We start from the raw sequence: 26,575 nt of genomic DNA, 5'->3' as shown, positions 1-26,575 counted from the left end.
TCCAAACCTGTGGCGTGGCTGCTTGTAGGACCCGAAGCCCGTGGCGCAGTGGTTGGCACTGTTGCCTCACAGCGCCAGGGACCCGGGTTAGCGCTGCTGCCTCACAGCGCCAGGGACCCGGGTTAGCGCTGCTGCCTCACAGCGCCAGGGACCCGGGTTAGCGCTGCTGCCTCACAGCGCCAGGGACCCGGGTTAGCGCTGCTGCCTCACAGCGCCAGGGACCCGGGTTAGCGCTGCTGCCTCACAGCGCCAGGGACCCGGGTTAGCGCTGCTGCCTCACAGCGCCAGGGACCCGGGTTAGCGCTGCTGCCTCACAGCGCCAGGGACCCGGGTTAGCGCTGCTGCCTCACAGCGCCAGGGACCCGGGTTAGCGCTGCTGCCTCACAGCGCCAGGGACCCGGGTTAGCGCTGCTGCCTCACAGCGCCAGGGACCCGGGTTAGCGCTGCTGCCTCACAGCGCCAGGGACCCGGGTTAGCACTGCTGCCTCACAGCGCCAGGGACCCGGGTTAGTGCTGCTGCCTCACAGCGCCAGGGACCCGGGTTAGCGCTGCTGCCTCACAGCGCCAGGGACCCGGGTTAGCGCTGCTGCCTCACAGCGCCAGGGACCCGGGTTAGCGCTGCTGCCTCACAGCGCCAGGGACCCGGGTTAGCGCTGCTGCCTCACAGCGCCAGGGACCCGGGTTAGCACTGCTGCCTCACAGCGCCAGGGACCCGGGTTAGTGCTGCTGCCTCACAGCGCCAGGGACCCGGGTTCGATTCCCGGCCTTGGGTCCCTGTCTGTGTGGAGTTTGCACGTTCTCCCCGTGTCTGCGTGGGTTTCCTCCCACAGTCTGAAAGACGTGCTGGTTAGGGTGCTCAATTCTCCCTCAGTGTAACCCGAACAGGCGCCGGAGTGTGGCGATGGGATTGCAGTGTTAGTGTAAGCCTCACTTGTGACTAATTTATAAAGATCGACCAGTGCCCTGGGCCGGAGTGACACCAGGCAGTGTGTCTGTCAGTAACACGGTGAATGTAGCTGACGCTCAGTGTGGGGGGAGCTCTGATTCAGCCTCGCTCTCAGGCTAAGGGAAATGTCCCATCAATTCAAACAGCGAGGAGAAATAGTTTGGGTGGCACAGGGGGTTAGCACCTCTGCCTCACCACAGCGCCAGGGACCCGGGTTCGATTCCTGGCCTTGGGTCACTGGCTGTGTGGGTTTCTTCCCACAGTCTGAAAGATGAGTAGGTTAGATGGATTGGCTATGCAGAATTGTCCCTGTTAGTGTCAGGGGGAACTAGCTGGAGTAAATGTGTGAGGTTATGGGGATCGGGCCTGGGTGGGATTGTGGTCGCTGCAGACTCGATGGGCCGAATGGCCTCTTTCTGCACTGTAGGATTCTATGATATCCCACATCTCTTCCCTCTACAGCAGGGAGAAAAGTCCTGGAAGTTTCTGATCTGCTGGGATCGTGCTGGTTAGGGTGCTAAATTCTCCCTCAGTGAACCCGAACAGGTACCAGAGTGTGGCAACTGGGGGATTTTCACAGTAACTTCATTGCAGTGTTAATATAAGCCTACATCCTCCCACAGTCTAAAAGATGTGTGGGTTAGGTGGATTGGCTATGCTAAATTGTCCCTTAGTGTCCAAAGATGTGCAGGTTAGGTGGATTGGCCGTGCTAAATTGCCCCTTAGTGTCCAAAGATGTGCAGGTGAGGTGGATTGGCCATGCTAAATTGCCCCTTAGTGTCCAAAGATGTGCAGGTTAGGTGGATTGGCTATGCTAAATTGCCCCTTAGTGTCCAAAGATGTGCAGGTTAGGTGGATTGGCCGTGCTAAATTGTCTCTTAATGTCCAAAGATGTGCGGGTTAGGTGGATTGGCTATGCTAAATGCATGGGACCATGGATAGGGCCTGGGTAAAATGCTCTGACAGAGTAGGTGTAGACGTGATGGCCTCCTTCTGCACTGTAGGGAGTCCATGATACTGGAGTTTCAAGAACATAGGAACATAAGAAATAGGAGCAGGAGTAGGCCATCTTGCCCCTCGAGCCTGCCCCGCCATTCAATAAGATCATGGCTGATCTGACGTGGATCAGTACCACTTACCCGCCTGATCCCCATAACCCTTAATTCCCTTACCGATCAGGAATCCATCCATCCGCGCTTTAAACATATTCAGCGAGGTAGCCTCCACCACCTCAGTGGGCAGAGAATTCCAGAGATTCACCACCCTCTGGGAGAAGAAGTTCCTCCTCAACTCTGTCTTAAACCGACCCCCATTTATTTTGAGGCTGTGTCCTCTAGTTTTAACTTCCTTACTAAGTGGAAAGAATCTCTCCGCCTCCACCCTATCCAGCCCCCGCATTATCTTATAAGTCTCCATAAGATCCCCCCTCATCCTTCTAAACTCCAACGAGTACAAACCCAATCTCCTCAGCCTCTCCTCATAATCCAGCTTTGATTTACTTTTTCTTAAACTCAGCTGATTCCGATTAGTTTAATAAGAGCCCCTCTCTCTCCACCCACCTCCCCCCTGAAAGAAAAACAAACCATTCCGCATCTGTTCCATTTTTATTTATACAAGAACAGTATTTCTCTTCTCTTCCCCTTCCTCCCCTTCACTGGAGGGCACACTCCAAAAGAAAGCCTCGGGCTGGTCAACTGGGTAAGGCAGCACAGGGGTGCAGTCAAACCTCCACCTCACAGTCCGTCGCCAGTCCCGTTACGCACCCCCCTGCCTCCGGGCCCGTCACCGCTTGACTTTAACCCGTCTCCAATCCCCCCCCAGGCAGGTTTTGGGATGCGCAGAGGGGGGTTGGACTGGTGTGGCCCCCTCTTCCAGTCGAAGAGCCAAGATCTAAATTCCGCCCGTCCCAAAAATGAAGCAAAGAGGGGGAGGAGGAGGGGAAGAAACAGCCCAAAAATATATGCAAACTGCTGAGTGACTGGGGGTTCAGTCCAGTGACCCGTAGCTCAGTGTCTGTGGCTTTCTGGGCCACAGTGCCCCACTAGAGTCAGCCTTAAGCGAGGAAGATTGAGAGGTGGGGGGGGGGGGGGGTGTAGTCATTCAGCGGGGGGGGGGGGGGTCCGTACAAAGATAACAATCGTCCCTTTCCAGAAAGTGCAGGAGATGTTGTCCTCTGGACGCTTCATGTAGAAATAATCCAGCCGCCATCTTGGATAATTCTTCAAGTCCCACTTCTAGACCTCGTCCTCATCCTCCTCGCTCTCGGAATACTCGTAATTCCTTCGATTGGTATTGACGAACAGATCGCTGTCATCCTCGGAATCCTCCCCCGAATCCCGCTCGGATCCCTGATTGCTGCGGTCTTTCTTCGGCTGACTGGAAGGCGAGAACAACACATTTACAGTGAGGGACTGGCCTCAGCTTACATGGAGTGGGGAGGGGGGAGGAGGGAAGAGTGGGGAGGGGAGGAGGGAAGAGTGGGGAGGGGAGGAGGGAAGAGGGGGGAGGTTCACAGGAGTCATGACATGGAACAAAACACCGTCGCAAGCCACAAGGCGGTATTAGGTTCAGGCGACCAAAAGCTCCGTCTCGGATGAGGGAGCGAGACCGCGAGGTTGAGGAAGGGAATTCCAGAGCTTAGGGACCACTCCCCCCGCCCCCCACATGCACACCCACACACACACACACACAGCGACTGAGCAAATAAAATTGGGGATGGATAAGAGGCCAGAATTGAAGGAGCGCAGAGCTCTGCGAGTTGTAGAGGGTTACAGAGATAGGGAGGGGGTGTAGGGGCTGGAGGAGGTTACAGAGATAGGGAGGGGGTGTAGGGGCTGGAGGAGGTTACAGAGATAGGGAGGGGGTGTAGGGACTGGAGGAGGTTACAGAGATAGGGAGGGGTTGTAGGGGCTGGAGGAGGTTACAGAGATAGGGAGGGGTGTTGGGGCTGGGGGAGGTTACAGAGATAGGGAGGGGTGTAGGGGCTGGAGGTTAGAAATAGGGAGGGGTGTAGGGGGCTGGAGGAGGTTACAGAGATAGGGAGGGGTGTCAGGGCTGGAGGAGGTTACAGAGATAGGGAGGGGGTGCAGGGGGCTGGAGGAGGTTACAGAGATAGGGAGGGGGTGTAGGGGGCTGGAGGAGGTTACAGAGATAGGGAGGGGGTGTAGGGGGCTGGAGGGGGTTACAGAGATAGGGAGGGGGTGTAGGGGCTGGAGGAGGTTACAGAGATAAGGAGGGGTGTCGGGGCTGGAGGAGGTGAGAGAGATAGGGAGGGGGTGTAGGGGCTGGAGGAGGTTACAGAGATAGGGGGTGTAGGGACTGGAGGAGGTTACAGAGATAGGGAGGGGGTGTAGGGACTGGAGGAGATTACAGAGATAGGGAGGGGGTGTAGGGACTGGAGGAGGTTACAGAGATAGGGAGGGGGTGTTGGGGCTGGAGGAGGTTAGAAATAGGGAGGGGGGTTACAGAGGTGGGAGAGAGTTGGAACAGTCGAATCCGGGAGGGTAACAAGGGCAGGGATGAGAGTTTCAGCAGCTGATGAGCTGAGATACGGGGTGAGGACCATTGGAAATGAGTGCTCTCTGTCCACTTAACCACCCCCCGGCTGCCCGAGAGCCCAGCCCCTGCCTGGTACATACAGACTGGCAGAGGGCTGGGACTCCAGCAGCAGGCTGAACGGAGTTAGGGGGGGTGGGGGGGGGGGCGCTGGAGTCAGAGTGCCCAGCGTGACCCCTCCCTCCCCCGGGCAGCTGGAAATGCAGACAGAGCTGCCACTTCATACAGGAACAGAGGCTTTTCCAGACAGTGCCTGCTCCAGGCAGAGAGGGGGGGACATGGAGAAGCTCACCCTGGAAAGGGGGCCCCAATCAGCACAGTTCCAGACACGAGACTCACCTGTCAGCGCTCTCCACTGCGGGCTCCGAGAAGCTGGCAGGCCTGGAGGGGGGTTGGGGGAATAGGAAGGAATATTCATTAGAGACACGGTCAGCACAGACTGACAATTACCCTCACCACACCTCACACCTACACGCACTGTGGGAGGGTCAGTGCTGAGGGAGCGCCGCACTGTGGGAGGGTCAGTGCTGAGGGAGTGCCGCACTGTGGGAGGGTCGGTGCTGAGCGAGCGCCGCACTGTGGGAGGGTCGGTGCTGAGTGAGCGCCGCACTGTGGGAGGGTCGGTGCTGAGCGAGCGCCGCACTGTGGGAGGGTCGGTGCTGAGGGAGCGCCGCACTGTGGGAGGGTCGGTGCTGAGGGAGCGCCGCACTGTGGGAGGGCCGCACTGTGGGAGGGTCAGTGCTGAGGGAGTGCCGCACTGTGGGAGGGTCAGTGCTGAGGGAGCGCCGCACTGTGGGAGGGTCAGTGCTGAGGGAGCGCCGCACTGTCGGAGGGTCAGTGCTGAGGGAGTGCCGCACTGTGGGAGGGTCAGTGCTGAGGGAGTGTCGCACTGTGGGAGGGTCAGTGCTGAGGGAGCGCCGCACTGTGGGAGGGTCAATGCTGAGGGAGCACCGCACTGTCGGAGGGTCAGTGCTGAGGGAGCGCCGCACTGTCGGAGGGTCAGTGCTGAGGGAGCGCCGCACTGTGGGAGGGTCAGTGCTGAGGGAGTGCCGCACTGTGGGAGGGTCAGTGCTGAGGGAGCGCCGCACTGTGGGAGGGTCGGTGCTGAGGGAGCGCCGCACTGTGGGAGGGTCGGTGCTGAGGGAGCGCCGCACTGTGGGAGGGTCGGTGCTGAGGGAGCGCCGCACTGTGGGAGGGTCGGTGCTGAGGGAGCGCCGCACTGTGGGAGGGTCGGTGCTGAGGGAGCGCCGCACTGTGGGAGGGCCGCACTGTGGGAGGGTCAGTGCTGAGGGAGTGCCGCACTGTGGGAGGGTCAGTGCTGAGGGAGCGCCGCACTGTGGGAGGGTCAGTGCTGAGGGAGCGCCGCACTGTCGGAGGGTCAGTGCTGAGGGAGTGCCGCACTGTGGGAGGGTCAGTGCTGAGGGAGTGTCGCACTGTGGGAGGGTCAGTGCTGAGGGAGCGCCGCACTGTGGGAGGGTCAATGCTGAGGGAGCACCGCACTGTCGGAGGGTCAGTGCTGAGGGAGCGCCGCACTGTCGGAGGGTCAGTGCTGAGGGAGCGCCGCACTGTCGGAGGGTCAGTGCTGAGGGAGCGCCGCACTGTCGGAGGGTCAGTGCTGAGGGAGCGCCGCACTGTCGGAGGGTCAGTGCTGAGGGAGCGCCGCACTGTGGGAGGGTCAGTGCTGAGGGAGCGCCACACTGTGGGAGGGTCAGTGCTGAGGGAGCGCCGCACAGTCGGAGGGTCAGTGCTGAGGGAGCGCCGCACAGTCGGAGGGTCAGTGCTGAGGGAGCGCCGCACTGTGGGAGGGTCAGTGCCGAGGGAGCGCCGCACTGTGGGACTAACTCCTGAAAAGATGAGAGGGGCAGAGTCCCTAACTGCCCGGGGGATATTCATCGCCTCGATCTGGGGCATCCGTCTGGGCGAAAGCAGCCACAACTGTCGCTGTCCAGTTAGCTAAGTGAGGGGCCAAAGCAGTCGCGGCAATGCGGGCCTCACTCCGATACACAAACGGTCGATCTTACCAAAGTCCTTCGTTCCTGAGCTGTTTGATGTGCTCCTTGTAGAGAATGGAATTAATCTCCACCTTCACTTTGTCCCCTTCTTTAATGGGGTCCACAATCAGGAAGTCACCTGAATGGGGAGAGGGACAGAACATCAGTGGTTTAAACCACCACCACCTTCCCCCCCCCCCCCCCAACATCCCTCCCTCCCCCCCCACACCCCTCCCTCCCTCCCCCCCCACACCCCTCCCTCCCCCAACACCCCTCCCTCCCCCCTCAGCCCAAGTCGCTAAGTTGGATCTCGCAACAGAAGAAAAAAACTCAGCCGTTCTGGCAGCATCTGTGGAGAGAGAAACAGAGTCAACTTTTCCAGTCCGGAGGGATTGAGTAGACTGGGGTTATACTCATTGGAATTCAGAAGAATGAGGGGAAATCTTATAGAAACATATAAGATTTTGAAGGGAATCGATAAGATAGAAGCAGGGAAGTTGTTTCCACTGTCGGGTGAAACTAGAACTAGGGGGCATGGCCTCAAAATAAAGGGGGAGCAGATTTAGGACTGAGTTGAGGAGGAACTTCTTCACACAAAGGGTTGTGAATCTGTGGAATTCCCTGCCCAGTTGAGGCTACCTCATTGAATGTTTTTAAGGCAAGGATAGATAGATTTTTGAACAGTAAAGGAATTAAGGGTTATGGTGAGCGGGCGGGTAAGTGGAGCTGAGTCCACAAAAAGATCAGCCATGATCTTATTGAATGTTGGAGCAGGCTCGAGGGGCCAGATGGCCTGCTCCTGCTCCTAGTTCTTATGACAGAGTGGTGAAGAAGGCATTCGACATGTTTGGTTTCATAACATTGAATACAGGGGTTGGGACATCTTGTTGAAGTTGTACAAGACATTGGTAAGGCCACACTTGGAATACTGTGTACAGTTCTGGTCACCCTATTATAGAAAGGATATTATTAAACTAGAAAGAGTGCAGAAAAGATTTACTAGGATGCTACCAGGACTTATAAGGAGGGGCTGGATAGACTGGGACTTTTTTCTCTGGAGCGTAGGAGGCTGAGGGGTGATCTTATAGAGGTCTATAAAATAATGAGGGGCATAGATCAGCTAGATAGTCAACATCTTTTCCCAAAGGTAGGGGAATCTAAACCTAGAGGGCATAGGTTTAAGGTGAGGGGGGAGATACACAAAAGGGTCCAGAGGGACAATTTTTTCACACAGAGGGTGGTGAGTGTCTGGAACGAGCTGCCAGAGGCAGTAGTAGAGGCGGGTACAATTTTGTCTTTTAAAAAGCATTTAGAGTTACATGGGTAAGATGGGTATAGAGGGATATGGACCAAACACAGGCAATTGGGACTAGCTTAGGGGTTAAAAAGAAAAGGGCGGCATGGACAAGTTGGGCCGAAGGGCCTGTTTCCAGACTGCAAACCTCTAGGACTTAAGATTCCCCCCTTTTGATTCAGACATTGGCAGCAAGATCACAGCAGGGATTAGCCCCACCTAGAGATTGGCCAGTCAACCACGATCGCTGGGGAGCAGATTAAGTCTGTGCCCTGACATACCATTGCCTCGCCCAACCTCAGGTTAAAGGAGCTTCGCCCCACACCTCAGCCCTGCCAGAATTTGCGGACACCACACGGCGCCGTGGGGTTCACCGACCGCGCCCGCGTTCACAGAGTCTGCCCGTACCCCGCTTGATCCAGATGTTCTTGCGAAACTTGGTGGGCATGCTGGCGAGGAAGCGCTCCCCCTGAGCCGTCTCCACCTCGTGAAGGTTGTTCCCTGGCGTTCCCACCACCTGCGGGAAGGAGGTGACAGAAATCTTTTCAAGAGGGCGTGCATGGACACTGGACTTAAACATCTCACCCCCCCGGCAGCGCTCTGGCACCGGAGGGCGACAATAAATTGAATACTGCCGAAAAAAAGAGACATGTTGTCGAAGCTTTTCATCCTGCACTCATCAGGACAAATAAAAGAATACCAAATTTCAAACGATCAACAATTTATAACACAGGACGGAGGCACAGTGGCTGCCTCACGGCCCCAGGGACCCGGGTTCGATTCCCGGGCTTGGGTCACTGTCCGTGTGGAATCTGCACATTCTCCCCGTGTCTGCGTGGGTTTCCTCCCACAGTCCGAAAGATGTGGTTAGAGTGCATTGGCCATGCTAAATTCTCCCTCAGTGTTACCCGAACAGGCTCCGGAGTGCGGCGACTGGGGGAATTTCACAGTAACTTCATTGCAGTGTTAATGTAAGCCTCACTTGTGACCAATAAACAAACTTTAAAAAACTTTTAACTGTCTGTGCGGAGTTTGCACGTTCTCCCCATGTCTGCATGGGTTTCCTCCTGTTTCCTCCCACAGTCCGAAAGACGTGCTGGTTAGGGTGCTAAGTTCTCCCTCTGTGTTACCCGAACTGGCGGCGGAGTGTGGCGACTGGGGGATTTCCACAGTAACTTCATTGCAGCGTTAATGTAAGCCTACCTGTGACACTGATAAACTTTAGCTTTGAGAGAAAAATACTAAAAAATCTCCCAGGAATATCAGAGAGGCAAGGGACTGGTTAGAACAAGGAACTGAAAGAACTTGGTATTAGTCAAAAGGTAGTACGGGAGATACAAGGGGACTGAAAGTTCAGAAATCCCCAGGGCCTTACAATCCACATGCCAGAGGCACAGCGGGTTAGCGCTGCTGCCTCACAGCGCCAGGGACCCGGGTTCAATTCCCAGCTTGGGTCACTGTCTGTGCGGAGTCTGCACGTTCTCCCCGTATCTGCGTGGGTTTCCTCCGGGTGCTCCGGATTCCTCCCGCAGTCCAAAAGACATGCTGGTTAGGGTGCCAAATTCTCCCTCAGTGTTACCCGAACAGGCACCGGAGTGTGGCGACTAGGGGATTTTCACAGTAACTTCATTGTAGTGTTAACGTGATTCATTTTGGTAGGACAAATTTAAATGTGGATTACAGGGTCAAAGGTAGGGTTCTGAAGAATGTGGAGGAACAGAGAGATCTTGGGGTTCATATCCATAGATCTCTGAAGGTTGCCACTCAAGTGGATAGAGCCGTGAAGAAGGCCTATAGTGTGTTGGCGTTCATTAACAGGGGGTTTGAGTTTAAGAGCCGTGGGGTTATGCTGCAACTGCACAGGACCTTGGTGAGACCACATTTGGAATATTGTGTGCAGTTCTGGTCACCTCACTACAAGAAGGATGTGGAGACACTGGAAAGAGTGCAGAGGAGATTTACCAGGATGCTGCCTGGTTTGGAGGGTAGGTCTTATGAGGAAAGGTTGAGGGAACTTGGGCTTTTCTCTTTGGAGCGGAGGAGGTTGAGAGGAGACTTGATAGAGGTTTATAAGATGATGAGGGGGATAGATAGAGTGAACGTTCAAAGACTATTTCCTCGGGTGAATGGAGCAGTAACGAGGGGGCATAACTATAGGGTTCGTGGTGGTAGATATAGGAAGTATGTCCGAGGTAGGTTTTTTACTCAGAGAGTGGTTGGGGTGTGGAATGGACTGCCTGCAGGGATAGTGGAGTCAGAAACTTTAGGAACATTTAAGAAGCTATTGGATAGGCACATGGAGCACACCAGGATGATAGGGAGGAAATAGCTTGATCTGGGTTTCAGATAAAGCTCGGCACAACATCGTGGGCCGAAGGGCCTGTTCTGTGCTGTACTGTTCTGTGCTGTACTGTTCTGTGCTGTACTGTTCTATGTTACTTGTGACACTAATAAACAAACTTTAAACTTAAAGAATGTGATAACTGAGCACTTCAAAAAATAATGGTAGGTTTGGGCAGAGTTGGCATAAATGGGTCTTTTTCTGATTGGCAGTCAGTGACTAGTGGGGTTCCGCAGGGATCTGGGCGAGGACCCCAACTGTTCACATTATTAATGATTTGGAAGAGGAAACTGAATGTATTATCTCCAAATTTGCAGATGATACAAAGTTGGGTGGGAGGGTGAGCTGTGAGGAGGATGCAGAGATGCTTCAGCGTGATTTGGACAGGCTGAGTGAGTGGGTATCGGCACGGCAGATGCAGCATAATGTGGATCAATGTGAGGTTATCCACTTTGGGAGCAATAATAGGAAGACAGATTGTTCTTTGAATGGGTGTAAATTGAGAGAGGCGGATACTCAGCGAGACCTTGGAGTCCTCGTGCATCAGTCGCTGAGAGTAAGCGCGCAGGTACAGCAGGCAGTAAAGAAGGCAAACGGTATGTTGGCCTCATAGCGAGAGGATTTGAGTATAGGGATAGGGATGTTTTGCTGCAATTGTACAGGGTGTTGGTGAGGCCACACCTGGAGTATTGTGCGCAGTTTTGGTCTCCTTATCTGAGGAAGGATGTCCTTGCTATAGAGGGAGCGCAGCGGTTCTGTCATATGAGAAGAGACTAAATCGGTGAGGATTATATTCACTGGAGTTTCGAAGAGTGAGAGGGGATCTCAGAAAAACTTATAAAATTCTAACAGGGTTAGACAGGGTGGATTCAGAAAGAATGTTCCCGATGGTGGGGGGAGTCCAGAACTAGGGGGTCATAGTTTGAGGATAAGGGGGTAAACCTTTTAGGACTGAGGTGAGGAGAAATTTCTTCACCCAGAGAGCGGTGGAATTCACTCCCACAGAAAGTAGTTGAGGCCAAAACATTGTGCGATTTCAGGAAGGAATTAGATATCGCTCTCGGGGCTAAAGGGATCGAGGGATATGGAGGGGGCGGGGAGAGGGCCTGGGTGTGATTGTTGTTGGTGTAGGTTCAATGGGGGGGGATCAGGATATTGAATTTGATGATCAGCCATGATCAAAATGAATGGGGGAGCAGGGTGGAAGGGCTGAATGGCCTCCTCCTGCTTATAGTTTCTCTGAGTCAACACAGACTGATAAAAGGGAAATCCCACTTGAAAAACCTGTCGGGGGTTTTTAAATGAGGAAGTTTTTTTTTGAGGATGCAATTAGCAGAACAGACAAGGGGGAGCCGGTGGAAGTGGTGCATACAGATTTGCAGAAGGATTTCGATAAAGTCCCACACAGGAGGCGAGGTTCGACAAACAACATTGTAAGTTTCCCCCTACCTGTTCATTCTGAGCTTTGTGTTTTATTATGCGTCTCAAATAAGATAATGGACTAAATCTTACAGTGTACACACATGGCACTGTACCCCAGTGAGAGTCAGTGTGTGTGGGACCCGTACCCCAGTGAGAGTCAGTGTGTGTGGAACCCGTACCCCAGTGAGAGTCAGTGTGTGTGGAACCCGTACCCCAGTGAGAGTCAGTGTGTGTGGAACCCGTACCCCAGTGAGAGTCAGTGTGTGTGGGACCCGTACCCCAGTGAGAGTCAGTGTGTGTGGAACCCGTACCCCAGTGAGAGTCAGTGTGTGTGGGACCCGTACCCCAGTGAGAGTCAGTGTGTGTGGAACCCGTACCCCAGTGAGAGTCAGTGTGTGTGGAACCCGTACCCCAGTGAGAGTCAGTGTGTGTGGAACCCGTACCCCAGTGAGAGTCAGTGTGTGTGGGACCCGTACCCCAGTGAGAGTCAGTGTGTGTGGAACCCGTACCCCAGTGAGAGTCAGTGTGTGTGGGACCCGTACCCCAGTGAGAGTCAGTGTGTGTGGGACCCGCAACCCCAGTGAGAGTCAGTGTGTGCGGAACCCGTACCCCAGTGAGAGTCAGTGTGTGTGTGGGACCCGTACCCCAGTGAGAGTCAGTGTGTGTGGGACCCGTACCCCAGTGAGAGTCAGTGTGTGTGGGACCCGTACCCCAGTGAGAGTCAGTGTGCGTGGGACCCGTACCCCAGTGAGAGTCAGTGTGTGTGGAACCCGTACCCCAGTGAGAGTCAGTGTGTGTGGGACCCGTACCCCAGTGAGAGTCAGTGTGTGTGGAACCCGTACCCCAGTGAGAGTCAGTGTGTGTGGGACCCGTACCCCAGTGAGAGTCAGTGTGCGTGGGACCCGTACCCCAGTGAGAGTCAGTGTGTGTGGAACCCGTACCCCAGTGAGAGTCAGTGTGTGTGGGACCCGTACCCCAGTGAGAGTCAGTGTGTGTGGGACCCGTACCCCAGTGAGAGTCAGTGTGTGTGGGACCCGTACCCCAGTGAGAGTCAGTGTGTGGGGGACCCGTACCCCAGTGAGAGTCTGTGTGGGGGACCCGTACCCCAGTGAGAGTCAGTGTGTGTGGAACCAGTACCCCAGTGAGAGTCAGTGTGTGTGGAACCCGTACCCCAGTGAGAGTCAGTGTGTGTGGGACCCGTACCCCAGTGAGAGTCAGTGTGTGTGGAACCCGTACCCCAGTGAGAGTCAGTGTGTGTGGAACCCGTACCCCAGTGAGAGTCAGTGTGTGTGGAACCCGTACCCCAGTGAGAGTCAGTGTGTGTGGAACCCGTACCCCAGTGAGAGTCAGTGTGTGTGGGACCCGTACCCCAGTGAGAGTCAGTGTGTGTGGGACCCGTACCCCAGTGAGAGTCAGTGTGTGTGGAACCCGTACCCCAGTGAGAGTCAGTGTGTGTGGAACCCGTACCCCAGTGAGAGTCAGTGTGTGTGGAACCCGTACCCCAGTGAGAGTCAGTGTGTGTGGGACCCGTACCCCAGTGAGAGTCAGTGTGTGTGGGACCCGTACCCCAGTGAGAGTCAGTGTGTGTGGGACCCGTACCCCAGTGAGAGTCAGTGTGTGGGGACCCGTACCCCAGTGAGAGTCAGTGTGTGGGGGACCCGTACCCCAGTGAGAGTCAGTGTGTGTGGAACCCGTACCCCAGTGAGAGTCAGTGTGTGTGGAACCCGTACCCCAGTGAGAGTCAGTGTGTGTGGGACCCGTACCCCAGTGAGAGTCAGTGTGTGTGGAACCCGTACCCCAGTGAGAGTCAGTGTGTGTGGAACCCGTACCCAGTGAGAGTCAGTGTGTGTGGAACCCGTACCCCAGTGAGAGTCAGTGTGTGTGGAACCCGTACCCCAGTGAGAGTCAGTGTGTGTGGAACCCGTACCCCAGTGAGAGTCAGTGTGTGTGGGACCCGTACCCCAGTGAGAGTCAGTGTGTGTGGGACCCGTACCCCAGTGAGAGTCAGTGTGTGTGGGACCCGTACCCCAGTGAGAGTCAGTGTGTGTGGGACCCGTACCCCAGTGAGAGTCAGTGTGTGTGGAACCCGTACCCCAGTGAGAGTCAGTGTGTGTGTGGAACCCGTACCCCAGTGAGAGTCAGTGTGTGTGTGGAACCCGTACCCCAGTGTGAGTCAGTGTGTGTGGGACCCGTACCCCAGTGAGAGTCAGTGTGTGTGGAACCCGTACCCCAGTGAGAGTCAGTGTGTGTGGAACCCGTACCCCAGTGAGAGTCAGTGTGGAGACTAAGGTTGTGCCTCGTGTTACCGATGAGCTGGTGGGCAACTGGACCCGAACTGGGTACCTCCTTACCCGCACTATTTGCTGCTTCTCAGAGGGGGGCTCGTAATCACCCAATACCTCCTTGACCACGTGTTTCCTCTTTGTCGCCTGGGACATCTTGGGCTCTGGGGAACTCTTTCAGCTAGGAGTCCAGTGAAAACCTGCAGGAAGCGAAGGCAACATGAACAAGAACAAAGAAAATTACAGCACAAGAACAGGCCCTTCGGCCCTCCAAGCCTGCACCGACCATGCTGCCCGGCTTAACTAAAACCCCCTACCCTTCCGGGGACCGTATCCCTCTATTCCCATCCTATTCATGTATTTGTCCAGACGCCCCTTAAAAGTCACTATCATATCTGCTTCCACTCCCTCCCCTGGCAGCGAGTTCCAGGCACCCAACACCCGCCGTGTAAGTAATTTTTCACTGCATTGCAGTACATGCAACAATAATCAAATCAAATAAGAAGGGCTATGGGGAGCAGGCAGGAAAGTGGACTTCAGACCAGGGAGAGATCAGCCGTGATCATTTTAAATGGTGAAGCGGTGAATTGCCCACTCCTTGCACGATCCTTGCCTTAATTCTCCACACCAGGCATCGGGAATGGTCCAACCAGAAGCGAATAACAAGGATGGTTAATTGAACCCGGGTCCCTGGCACCGTGACGCAGCAGTGGCACAGCACTGTGCCACCCGAGACTCGAGGGGCTGAATGGCCTCTCCCTGTTCCCAGTCTTCTGGTGATGAATTAATTTTTGATTCCGATTTTAATTTAAACTGTCCCAGTGGGGAGGGGAGAACTTCTTCAGACTTCAGTTGGCCTCAGCTTCTCACCCTCCCCCCACATTCTCCTACAGTCGCTATCTATGGGGTGCACGCTAGCACAGTGGGTTAGCACCGCTGCCTCACAGCGCCAGGGACCCGGGTTTGATACCCGGCTTGGGTCACTGTCTGTGCGGAGTTTGCACGTTCTCCCCCCGTGTCTGCGTGGGTTTCCTCCGGGTGCTCCGGTTTCCTCCCACCGTCTGAAAGATGTGCTTGTTAGGGTGGATTGACCTGAACAGCCGCCGGAGTGTGGGCGACTAGGGGAATTTCACAGTAACTTCATCGCAGTGTTAATGTAAGCTGACTTGTCACACTAATAAATAAAAACTTTAAATAAAATAGAATACAAGAGCAGGGATGTACTTCTGAGGCTGTATAAGGCTCTGGTCAGACCCCATTTGGAGTATTGGGAGCAGTTTTGGGCCCCGTATCTAAGGAAGGATGTGCCGGCCTTGGAAAGGGTCCAGAGGAGGTTCACAAGAATGATTCCCTGGAATGAAGAGCTTGTCGTATGAGGAACGGTTGAGGACTCTGGGTCTGTACTCGTTGGGGTTTAGAAGGATGAGGGAGGGATTTTATTGAAACTTACAGGATACTGCGAGGCCTGGATAGAGTGGACGTGGAGAGGATGTTTCCACGAGTAGGAAAAACTAGAACCAGAGGGCACAGCCTCAGGCTAAAGGGACGATCGTTTAAAACAGAGATTGGGAGGAATTTCTTCAGCCAGAGAGTGGTGAATCTGTGGAACTCTTTGCCGCAGAAGGCTGTGGAGGCCGGGTCATTGAGTGTCTTTAAGACAGAGATAGATAGGTTCTTGATTAATAAGGGGATCAGGGGTTATGGGGAAAAGGCAGGAGAATGGGGATGAGAAAAATATCAACCATGATTGAATGGCGGAGCAGACTCGATGGGCCGAGTGGCCTCATTCTGTCCCTGGGTCTAAAAAAGGGGATGGGTGAGGCATTCCGCAGTCGAATAGCCCAGGTTGGGATTTGGATTTTAAAAAAACCCGTTGGTAAAATCCCGGCTCTCAGCCCCCGGGGGGAGGGAGAGGCCGCCCCCGGGGTTCAGGAGCCTCCCCTCGCCTCTCCCACACCGGCCGCGCCGCCATCAGACTCCCACCTGCCGCCAGCCGCCGCCATCACCGCTTGAGGAAGCGTCCCGGTCCGCGCTTTGTCTTCCGCCCGTCGCACTTCCGGTCCGCTCTTTATCTTCCGCTGGTCGCACTTCCGGCCCGCCTTTTATGTTCCGCCCGTCGGACTTCCGATCCGCCCTTTATCTTCCGCCCGTCGCACTTCCGGCCCGCCTTTTAATGTTCCGCCCGTCGCATTTCTGGTCCGCCCTTTGTGTTCCGCCCCTCGCACTTCCGATTCTCTCTTCACATCCCGTCCCTCGCACGGCCAGTCCGCCCATTTTTACCTGCGGCTTTGGCTTTTCCCGCCTCTCGCACTGCCACAGCCCGGCTCCCCGTCCACATCCGGTCCGCCCTTTCACTCCTCCCCCCCACCCTCCCCCACAGTATTTCCGGTCCCTCTCTCCCCACCTTCCCCCCCCCCCCACTTCCGGTCCGCCTCTTCAATCGGGGGTTCAGATTTCCGGGGGAGGCGGCGCCGGTTCTCTGGGATCCGCGGAGTCGCCGGTAAACTGCAGCCGCGCGCGGCGCCGGGCGGGGGGGGGTTTCAGTTTGGATCCAAGTCGGAGGCAGGTGGTGAAGGGCGGAACCAAAGTGCAGGAGCCGCGGGGGAGGGAGCCCGGGGGGACCGGGGGGACGGATTTAAAGGACGGGACGGCGGGTGAGTGGCGACTGGAAACGGCTTTGGGCGCGAGAGGAGAGACAACAACAACAACAACAACAACAACTGGTGACCGCACCGGGGGGCGCGGGGGGGGGGGGGGTTATTGATCAGTGCCGCAAGTGAGGCTGACATTAACACCTCAATGAAGTTACTGTGAGAATCCCCCAGTTGCCCACACTCCGGCGCCTGTTCGGGTTACACTCAGGGAGAATTTAGTACCGCCGATCCCACCCAGACCCTATCCCCGTAACCCCACCCATTTACCCCATCAATCCCCCTGACACTAAGGGGCATTTTAGCACGGCCAATCCACCCTAACCAGCACGTCCTTCGGACTGTGGGAGGAAACCGGAGCACCCGGAGGAAACCCACGCAGACACGGGGAGAACGTGCAGACTCCACACAGACAGTGACCCAAGCCGGGAATCGAACCCGGGTCCCTGGCACTGTGAGGCAGCAGTGCGAACCCACTGGGCTGAGGGAGATGGAGCGGAGATCAGAGCATCGACACCCCTTTCCCCCCCCCCTTTGGTCACTGTGCAGCCTGCTGTGGTTGAATAGCCTGGGGGAGAAAAAAGGGGGGGTGAGTGTTTTTTTTGGGTGGCGGCTTGGAAGGAGATGCCTGGTTAATGTCCACCCCCTGCCCATCCCCCCCCCCCCCAGCTTCTCCTCCTCACCCCCCCCCCCCAGCTTCTCCTCCTCACCCCCCCCCAGCTTCTCCTCTCCCCACCCCCCTCCCCAGCTTCTCCTCTCCCCACCCCCCCAGCTTCTCCTCTCCCCCCCCCCCCCAGCTTCTCCTCTCCCCCCCCCCCCAGCTTCTCCTCTCCCCCCCCCCCCAGCTTCTCCTCTCCCCCCCCCCCCCAGCTTCTCCTCTCCCCCCCCCCCCCCCAGCTTCTCCTCTCCCCCCCCCCCCCCCAGCTTCTCCTCTCCCCCCCCCCCCCAGCTTCTCCTCTCCCCCCCCCCCCAGCTTCTCCTCTCCCCCCCCCCCAGCTTCTCCTCTCCCCCCCCCCCAGCTTCTCCTCTCCCCCCCCCCCCCAGCTTCTCCTCTCCCCCCCCCCCCCCCAGCTTCTCCTCTCCCCCCCCCCCCCCCAGCTTCTCCTCTCCCCACCCCCCCCCCAGCTTCTCCTCTCCCCACCCCCCCCCCAGCTTCTCCTCTCCCCACCCCCCCCCAGCTTCTCCTCTCCCCACCCCCCCCCCAGCTTCTCCTCTCCCCACCCCCCCCCCAGCTTCTCCTCTCCTCACCCCCCCCCCAGCTTCTCCTCTCCCCACCCCCCCCCCAGCTTCTCCTCTCCCCACCCCCCCCCCCCAGCTTCTCCTCTCCCCACCCCCCCCCCCCCAGCTTCTCCTCTCCCCACCCCCCCCCCCCCAGCTTCTCCTCTCCCCACCCCCCCAGCTTCTCCTCTCCCCACCCCCCCAGCTTCTCCTCTCCTCACCCCCCCCTCACCCCCCTCTCCTCACCCCCCCCTCACCCCCTTCTCCTCTCCTCACCCCCCTCCCCCCCCTTCTCCTCTCCTCACCCCCCTCCCCCCCTTCTCCTCTCCTCAGCCCCCTCCCCAGCTTCCCCCTGGGTCCACCCCCCCCCCCAACCACCAATTTCCAATGCTGGTTCGGGTGGATCGGCCGTGCTAAATTCTCCCTCGGTGTTGCCCGAACAGTCTCCGGAGTGCGTGCGGCAGCTAGGGGGATTTTCACAGTGACTTCATCGCGGTGTTAATGTCAGCCTTACTTGTGACGCTAATAAATAAACGATAAACTTTTTTCCAGCCCCATTTACCACCCCCGCTGCCTTCAGACACTGCAGCCTGCTGCAGTTGAATAGCTGGGAAAAGGGTGGGGTGGGTGGGGGGAGGGAGAGGTCTGGAGGGCAGTTTAGGGGTGGGTGGGAGGGAGGTTGTGGGTTTTTGTGTGTGGGTTGGGGGAAGATGATGGGTTTTTTTTGGGGGGAGGGGGCAGTGGCCCCTTGTTTAGCTTTACTTTTGACCGAGCCTCCCGGGTGATTCGCTTCCCCGTAGCAGGTTCTGGACGAACCCAAACGGGTTCCTGAGGCAGTGAGGCTGGCCAGGTGGATTATCTTAGCGTGCCGCACTCCCATCACAGGGTTAGACTGTGGGTTTGAGCCCCACCTCATTCCTCGAATTGAGCAAGAGGAATGTTCACGGAGGTGCCGATACGCTGAGTTTGACTTTGGGAACTCCCTCGGTTAGTGGGTGGTGTAACTGGCTGACTTGACGGGGATAGTTCTGATTCCGTGTGCTTTGTGTTAATGTTCCAGGACAGCACGATGACAACCTCACAGAAACACCGGGACTTTGTGGCTGAACCCATGGGGGAGAAGTCTGTTAAGTGCCTAGCGGGAATCGGAGAGGCCCTCGGGAGAAGGCTTGAAGATCAGGGGTTTGACAGGGTAGGTGATGGGGCACCAGCTTTCTTCCCGGCCAATGCATTTGTGGTGTGTTATAATTCAGATCAGTAACTCGAGTGTAGCCCAAAGCTTTGCAACCCTCTACGGAGGGATCTCCCCCAATTACGTCGGGGACCTGGGGTGGAGGGTGATGCACGCAGCAGTTCCTCACAACCGTAGAGTTCACGGGCTCCGAAGCTTGCCCCTTTCTGCGGCCTTGTGGAGTCCGTGGACCATGTCTATGTTGTGTGTCTTAGGCTGCACTCCCTTTATGTTTTTTCTAAAGAACCTTTTATTGATGTTTTGTTTGCACTTCAGTCCCACGCTCCTGATCTACGGACACCCGGTGCGGAGAGGGGAGGGTCGGGATGGCGACCTCCTCGTGGACCTGCTCCTGGCGAAACGCGCCATTTACAGGTCCAGGCAGCGGGCGATCGAGGGGGCCGTCCATCCTGACTGTCTGCCCCTCTACCGCGGCTACGTTCGCGGCCAGGTGTCCCTGGAGAGAGTGCATGTGGTGTCCACGGGCGCGGTTGACGCTTTCCGCGCCCGCTGGGCACCGCAGGGGTCGGGGTGCATTATTGACCCTAATAATCACATTTTAATTTGATGTTTTTAAGTTTCCTTTGTACTTTGATTTCTGTTCGGGCTGTTCCCCCTCCTTTTTGGGGAGCTGCCCCTTTTACTTTGTCCTGATTTAATCTGAGTTTGTTTACTTGGTTTGACCTAAAAAGAGGGCAGCAGTGTTAACCACTGGCGTGGCCAGTCACCCGAACCCACACTACTTTCGGACTGTGGGAGGAAACCAGAGCACCCGGAGGAAACCCACGCAGATACAGGGAGAGACGTGTAAACTCTGCACAGAGAGTGACTCCGGCCAGGAATCGAAACGGGGTCCCTGGCGCTGAGAGGCAGCAGCGCTAACCCACTGTGTTGCCCCAAAATCAATGTCAACAGTGGGATATTGATGATGTTCCAACCAAACAAAACCCTTGCCGCAAGTTTAGCACAGAAAATACCAATGCTCACGTGATGCTGGAGCTTAGTCCTTTGGTTGAATGCTCCAGTTCTCTTGATACACACACAAGCTTGGAAGTCAGAACCGCTTCCCAAAACACCAGGGAGAGAGAGAGAGACTCTAGGTACTAGCTAGCAAACCACCAAGAGCAGAATTTTCACTGCAGGAAGGCTAGAACATAGAACAGTACAGCACAGAACAGGCCCTTCGGCCCACGATGTTGTGCCGAGCTTTATCTGAAACCAAGATCAAGCTATCCCACTCCCTATCATCCTGGTGTGCTCCATGTGCCTATCCAATAACCGCTTAAATGTTCCTAAAGTGTCCGACTCCACTATCACTGCAGGCAGTCCATTCCACACCCCAACCACTCTCTGCGTAAAGAACCTACCTCTGATATCCTTCCTGTATCTCCCACCACGAACCCTATAGTTATGCCCTCTTGTAATAGCTCCATCCACCCGAGGAAATAGTCTTTGAACGTTCACTCTATCTATCCCCGTCATCATTTTATAAACCTTGCTTCCGGCTAGCCAGCAGAATTTCCAATCCCAGGGAGAGAGAGAAACACAGCTTTCAGTCTGATGTCCAAACACCTTCTAAACTAAAACTGCAGCCTAAATGGAATTCTCTATGAAGAGAGGGGGGAAAAACTCTCCAAAACACATGACCTGCCATCCAGTTGTAAATTCCAAGTTTGTACTTTACACCCAGATTAAGAATAAGTAAACAGTCCATTGAAGCAGCAATGAAAGGACTTCTAGCAGACAGTTTTTAAAAAAAATAACAAAGCTGCTTAACTGCAGAGAACATTTTTTTAAATTCTTAAAGACACATTATTGCAGCACAGTGGTTAGCACTGCTGCCTCACAGCGCCAGGGACCCGGGTTTGATTCCTGGCTTGGGTCACTGTCTGTGTGGAGTTTGCACGTTCTCCCTGTGACTGCGTGGGTTTCCTCCGGGTGCTCCGGTTTCCTCCCACAGTCTGAAAGATGTGCAGGTTAGGTGGATTGGCCATGCTAAATTTCCCCTTAGTGTCCAAAGATGTGTAGGTTAGGTGGATTGGCCATGCTAAATTGTCCCTTAGTGTCCAAAGATGTGTAGGTTAGGTGGATTGGCCATGTTAAATTGTCCCTTAGTGTCCAAAGATGTGTAGGTTAGGTGGATTGGTCATGTTAAATTGTCCCTTAGTGTCCAAAGATGTGCAGGTTAGGTGGATTGGCCATGTTAAATTGTCCCTTAGTGTCCAAAGATGTGTAGGTTAGGTGGATTGGTCATGTTAAATTGTCCCTTAGTGTCCAAAGATGTGTAGGTTAGGTGGATTGGCCATGTTAAATTGTCCCTTAGTGTCCAAAGATGTGTAGGTTAGGTGGATTGGTCATGCTAAATTGCCCCTTAGTGTCCTGGGATGCGTAGGTCAGAGGGGTTAACGGGTAAATATGTGGGGCTATGGGAATAGGGCCTGGGTGGGATTGTGGTTGGCACAGACTCGATGGACCGAATGGCCTTCTGCACTGTCGGGATTCTATGACTAACATCACAGGGGTTAACCTCTGTTGCAGGGATGAGTTCTGGACCCCAGCTGCTCTTGCATGGAGAGGATTAGGAAGCTTGCAGATCATGGGGAAAGTGAGGAAGGGAGGTCTAGATATGTTTTTAATTGTTCCCGGGGTGTGGGCCTCACTGGCCGGGCCAGTATTTACCCCCCCTCCATCCCTAATTACCCCCTTGAGAAGGTGGTGGGTGAGCCGCCATCTTGAACCCGCTGCAGTCCCCATGGTGTAGGTACACCCACAGTGCTGTTAGGGAAGGAGTTCCAGGATTGTGATTGGACATCAGTCAGTCCCCGTGTGTGGTGTAGGTACACCCACAGTGCTGTTAGGAAAGGAGTTCCAGGATTGTGATTGGACATCAGTCAGTCCCCGTGTGTGGTGTAGGTACACCCACAGTGCTGTTAGGGAGGGAGTTCCAGGATTGTGATTGGACATCAGTCAGACCCGTGTGTGGTGTAGGTACACCCACAGTGCTGTTAGGGAGGGAGTTCCAGGATTGTGATTGGACATCAGTCAGTCCCCGTGTGTGGTGTAGGTACACCCACAGTGCTGTTAGGGAGGGAGTTCCAGGATTGTGATTGGACATCAGTCAGACCCGTGTGTGGTGTAGGTACACCCACAGTGCTGTTAGGGAGGGAGTTCCAGGATTGTGATTGGACATCAGTCAGACCCGTGTGTGGTGTAGGTACACCCACAGTGCTGTTAGGGAGGGAGTTCCAGGATTGTGATTGGACATCAGTCAGTCCCTGTGTGTGGCGTAGGTACACCCACAGTGCTGTTAGGGAGGGAGTTCCAGGATTGTGATTGGACATCAGTCAGACCCGTGTGTGGTGTAGGTACACCCACAGTGCTGTTAGGGAGGGAGTTCCAGGATTGTGATTGGACATCAGTCAGTCCCCGTGTGTGGTGTAGGTACACCCACAGTGCTGTTAGGGAGGGAGTTCCAGGATTGTGATTGGACATCAGTCAGACCCGTGTGTGGTGTAGGTACACCCACAGTGCTGTTAGGGAGGGAGTTCCAGGATTGTGATTGGACATCAGTCAGACCCGTGTGTGGTGTAGGTACACCCACAGTGCTGTTAGGGAGGGAGTTCCAGGATTGTGATTGGACATCAGTCAGTCCCTGTGTGTGGCGTAGGTACACCCACAGTGCTGTTAGGGAGGGAGTTCCAGGATTTTGACCCCAGCCACAGTGAAGGAACAGCCGATATATTTCCAAGTCGGGATGGTGAGTGGCTCGGAGGGGGGAACTTGCAGGTGGGGGTGTTCCCCATGTGTCTGCTGCCCCCCGCCTTGTCCTTCTAGGTGGTAGAGGTGGCAGGTTTGGAAGGTGCTGTTGAAGGAGCCTTGGCGAGTCGCTGCAGTGCATCTTGTAGATGGTACACACTGCTGCCACTGTGCGTCGGTGGTGGAGGGAGTGAGTGTTTGTGGTTAGCGTGTCGATCGAGCGGGGCTGCTTTGTCCTGGATGGTGTCGAGCTTCTCGAGTGTTGTTGGGAGCCGCACTCATCCAGGCAAGTGGAGAGTGTTCCATCGCAGTCCTGACTTGTGTCCTTGTAGATGGTGGACAGGCTTTGGGGGGGGGAGTCAGGAGGTGAGTTACTCTCCGCAGGATTCCCAGTGGACAGGCTTTGGGGGGGGAGTCAGGAGGTGAGTTACTCTCCGCAGGATTCCCAGTGGACAGGCTTTGGGGGGAGTCAGGAGGTGAGTTACTCTCCGCAGGATTCCCAGTGGACAGGCTTTGGGGGGGGAGTCAGGAGGTGAGTTACTCTCCGCAGGATTCCCAGCCTCTGACCTGCTCTTGTATATGTCTGGGTCCAGTTTCTGGTAACCCTCCATTGGGGGTTCTGCAATGGGAAGTGCAATTGAACGTCAAAGGGGGAGGTGATTAGATTCTCTTTGGGGATGGTCATTGCCAAGGGAACGACCAAAATACTACAACTGGGCAACTTGGTGGCACAGTGGGTTAGCGCTGCTGCCTCACAGCGCCAGGGACCCGGGTACGATTCCCGGCTCGGGTCACTGTCTGTGTGGAGTCTGCACATTTTCCTCGTGTCTGCGTGGGTTTCCACCGGGTGCTCCGGTTTCCTCCCACAGTCCGAAAGACATGCAGGTTAGGTGGATTGGCCAGGCTAAATTGCCCCTTAGTGTCCCAAGATGTGTAAATTAGGGGTTCAGCAGGATAAATAACTGGGGTTGTGGAGATGGAGCTAGCAGTGCAGGTTCAATGGGCTGAATGGCCACCTTCTGCACTGTGACCGCAAGTTAGCAACTTTCCATGTTGTAAATGGTAGGACACCTGAAGTGTAGGGGGACCTTGCAGTTCATGTCCACGGGACCCCGAAGGTAGCATCACACGTAGCCACACAGAGGAATGAGGTACGTTCCTATTCTGGGGGCTCGTAAAGGAGTTGGGAGGTTACGGCTCGAACTGTTTAAACCCTCCGTAGAGCTCTGGTCACCGGGGAGGATGCGATCCGCTGAGCCGGCCCCTGGGAAGGTGGTGGGTGAGCCGCCTTTAATCGCCACAGTCTGAAGGCATTGGTACACCCACCGTTTATCAGTGTCACAAGTAAGGCTTGCATTAACACTGCAATGAAGTTACTGTGAAAATCCCCTAGTCGCCGCACTCCTGTTCGGGTTACACCGAGGGAGAATTTAGCACCCTAACCAGCACGTCTTTCGGACTGTGGGAGGAAACCGGAGCACCCGGAGGAAACCCACGCAGACACGGGGAGAACGTGCAGACTCCGCACAGACAGTGACCCGAGCCGGGAATCGAACCCGGGTCCCTGGTGCTGAAAAAGACTAACAATCACATTTTAATTTGATGTTTTTAAGTTTCCTTTGTACTTTGATTTTTGTTCAGGCTGTTGTTTCCCCCTCCTTTTGGGAGCTGCCCCTTTTACTTTGTCCTGATTTAATCTGAGTTTGTTTATTTGGTTTGACCTAAAAAAGAGGGCAGCAGCGCTAACCCGCTGTGCCACCAATTGGCATCCTGCTGCGGCCAGGATTCCTTTCTGATTTGTGGCTGTGTGTGTGGGGTGGGGTGTGTGTGGGGGGTGTGTGTGGGGGGTGGGGGGTGTGTGTGGGGGGTGGGGGGTGTGTGTGGGGGGTGGGGGGTGTGTGTGGGGGGTGGGGGGTGTGTGTGGGGGGTGGGGGGTGTGTGTGGGGGGTGGGGGGTGTGTGTGGGGGGTGGGGGGTGTGTGTGGGGGGTGGGGGGTGTGTGTGGGGGGTGGGGGGTGTGTGTGGGGGGTGGGGGGTGTGTGTGGGGGGTGGGGGGTGTGTGTGGGGGGTGGGGGTGTGTGTGGGGGGTGGGGGGTGTGTGTGGGGGGTGGGGGGTGTGTGTGGGGGGTGGGGGGTGTGTGTGGGGGGTGGGGGGTGTGTGTGGGGGGTGGGGGGTGTGTGTGGGGGGTGGGGGGTGTGTGTGGGGGGGTGGGGGGTGTGTGTGGGGGGTGGGGGGTGTGTGTGGGGGGTGGGGGGTGTGTGTGGGGGGTGTGTGTGGGGGGTGGGGGGTGTGTGTGGGGGGTGGGGGGTGGGGGGTGTGTGGGGGGGGTGGGGTGTGTGTGGGGGGTGGGGTGTGTGTGGGGGGTGGGGTGTGTGTGGGGGGTGTGGGGGGTGGGGTGTGTGTGGGTGGGGTGTGTGTGTGTGGGGTGGGGTGTGTGTGTGTGTGGGGTGGGGTGTGTGTGTGTGTGGGGTGGGGTGTGTGTGTGTGGGGTGGGGTGTGTGTGTGTGGGGTGGGGTGTGTGTGTGTGGGGTGGGGTGTGTGTGTGTGGGGTGGGGTGTGTGGGGTGGGGTGTGTGTGTGTGGGGTGGGGTGTGTGTGTGTGGGTGGGGTGTGTGTGTGTGGGGTGGGGTGTGTGTGTGTGGGGTGGGGTGTGTGTGTGTGGGGTGGGGTGTGTGTGTGTGGGGTGGGGTGTGTGTGTGTGGGGTGGGGTGTGTGTGGTGGGGTGTGTGTGTGTGTGGTGGGGTGTGTGTGTGTGTGTGGTGGGGTGTGTGTGTGTGTGGTGGGGTGTGTGTGTGTGTGGTGGGGTGTGTGTGTGTGTGGTGGGGTGTGTGTGGTGGGGTGTGTGTGTGTGTGGTGGGGTGTGTGTGTGTGGGGTGGGGTGTGTGTGTGTGGGGTGGGGTGTGTGTGTGGGGTGGGGTGTGTGGGTGTGGGGTGGGGTGTGTGTGTGTGGGGTGGGGTGTGTGTGTGTGGGGTGGGGTGTGTGTGTGTGGGGTGGGGTGTGTGTGTGGGGGTGGGTGTGTGTGGGGTGGGTGTGTGTGTGTGGGGTGGGGTGTGTGTGTGGGGTGGGGTGTGTGTGTGTGGGGTGGGGTGTGTGTGTGTGGGGTGGGGTGTGTGTGTGTGGGGTGGGGGGGGTGTGTGTGGGGTGGGGTGTGTGGGGTGGGGTGTGTGTGTGTGGGGTGGGGTGTGTGGGGTGGGGTGTGTGTGTGTGGGGTGGGGTGTGTGTGTGTGGGGTGGGGTGTGTGTGTGTGGGGTGGGGTGTGTGTGTGTGTGTGGGGTGGGGTGTGTGTGTGTGGGGTGGGGTGTGTGTGTGTGTGTGGGGTGGGGTGTGTGTGTGTGGGGTGGGGTGTGTGTGTGTGGGGTGGGGTGTGTGTGGGGTGGGGTGTGTGTGTGTGGGGTGGGGTGTGTGTGTGTGGGGTGGGGTGTGTGTGTGTGGGGTGGGGTGTGTGTGTGTGGGGTGGGGTGTGTGTGTGTGGGGTGGGGTGTGTGTGTGTGGGGTGGGGTGTGTGTGTGTGGGTGGGGTGTGTGTGTGTGGGGTGGGGTGTGTGTGTGTGGGGTGGGGTGTGTGTGTGTGGGGTGGGGTGTGTGTGTGTGGGGTGGGGTGTGTGTGTGTGGGGTGGGGTGTGTGTGTTTGGGGTGTGTGTGTGTGGGGTGGGGTGTGTGTGTGTGGGGTGGGGTGTGTGTGTGTGGGGTGATAATCTCATCATATCTACACCCCCCCCCCCCCCCCCCCCCCCCCCCCCCCCCCCCCCCCCCCCCCCCCCCCCCCCCCCCCCCCCCCCCCCCCCCCCCCCCCCCCCCCCCCCCCCCCCCCCCCCCCCCCCCCCCCCCCCCCCCCCCCCCCCCCCCCCCCCCCCCCCCCCCCCCCCCCCCCCCCCCCCCCCCCCCCCCC

The 26,575-nt window shown here is 56.6% G+C and overlaps 1 protein-coding gene across 1 annotated transcript; it reads right to left on the bottom strand.

Annotated features, from left to right (window-relative positions):
- Positions 1-2,531: 2,531 nt before the first annotated feature.
- On the bottom strand, positions 2,532-16,203 carry eif1ad (eukaryotic translation initiation factor 1A domain containing). Its single transcript, XM_078202807.1, has 6 exons — positions 15,815-16,203; positions 13,901-14,031; positions 8,195-8,303; positions 6,523-6,631; positions 4,841-4,882; positions 2,532-3,322 (listed from the first exon to the last, which is right to left on the bottom strand). Exons 2-6 carry the CDS (start codon positions 13,985-13,987, stop codon positions 3,181-3,183), a joined length of 489 nt encoding a protein of 162 aa, XP_078058933.1. The 5' UTR covers positions 13,988-14,031; positions 15,815-16,203; the 3' UTR covers positions 2,532-3,180.
- Between the last annotated feature and the right edge of the window lie 10,372 nt (positions 16,204-26,575).

The sequence above is a fragment of the Mustelus asterias genome, unplaced genomic scaffold, assembly GCF_964213995.1.
Source record: "Mustelus asterias unplaced genomic scaffold, sMusAst1.hap1.1 HAP1_SCAFFOLD_97, whole genome shotgun sequence".
NCBI lineage: Eukaryota > Metazoa > Chordata > Chondrichthyes > Carcharhiniformes > Triakidae > Mustelus > Mustelus asterias.
The sequence above is the reverse complement of the archived record's forward strand: the minus strand, read 5'-3'. Positions and strand labels throughout refer to the sequence as shown.

Bases quoted from the DNA above. Each gene is read 5' to 3' on its own strand.
- eif1ad (XM_078202807.1), bottom strand. From the start codon at position 13,987: ATGTCCCAGGCGACAAAGAGGAAACACGTGGTCAAGGAGGTATTGGGT. The intron at 6,632-8,194 runs GTACGGGCAGAC...CTCCCCATTCAG, and splicing joins GAACATCTGGATCAAGCGGG to GTGACTTCCTGATTGTGGAC. The intron at 4,883-6,522 runs GTAAGATCGACC...ACCCCCCTCCAG, and splicing joins CTCAGGAACGAAGGACTTTG to GCCTGCCAGCTTCTCGGAGC.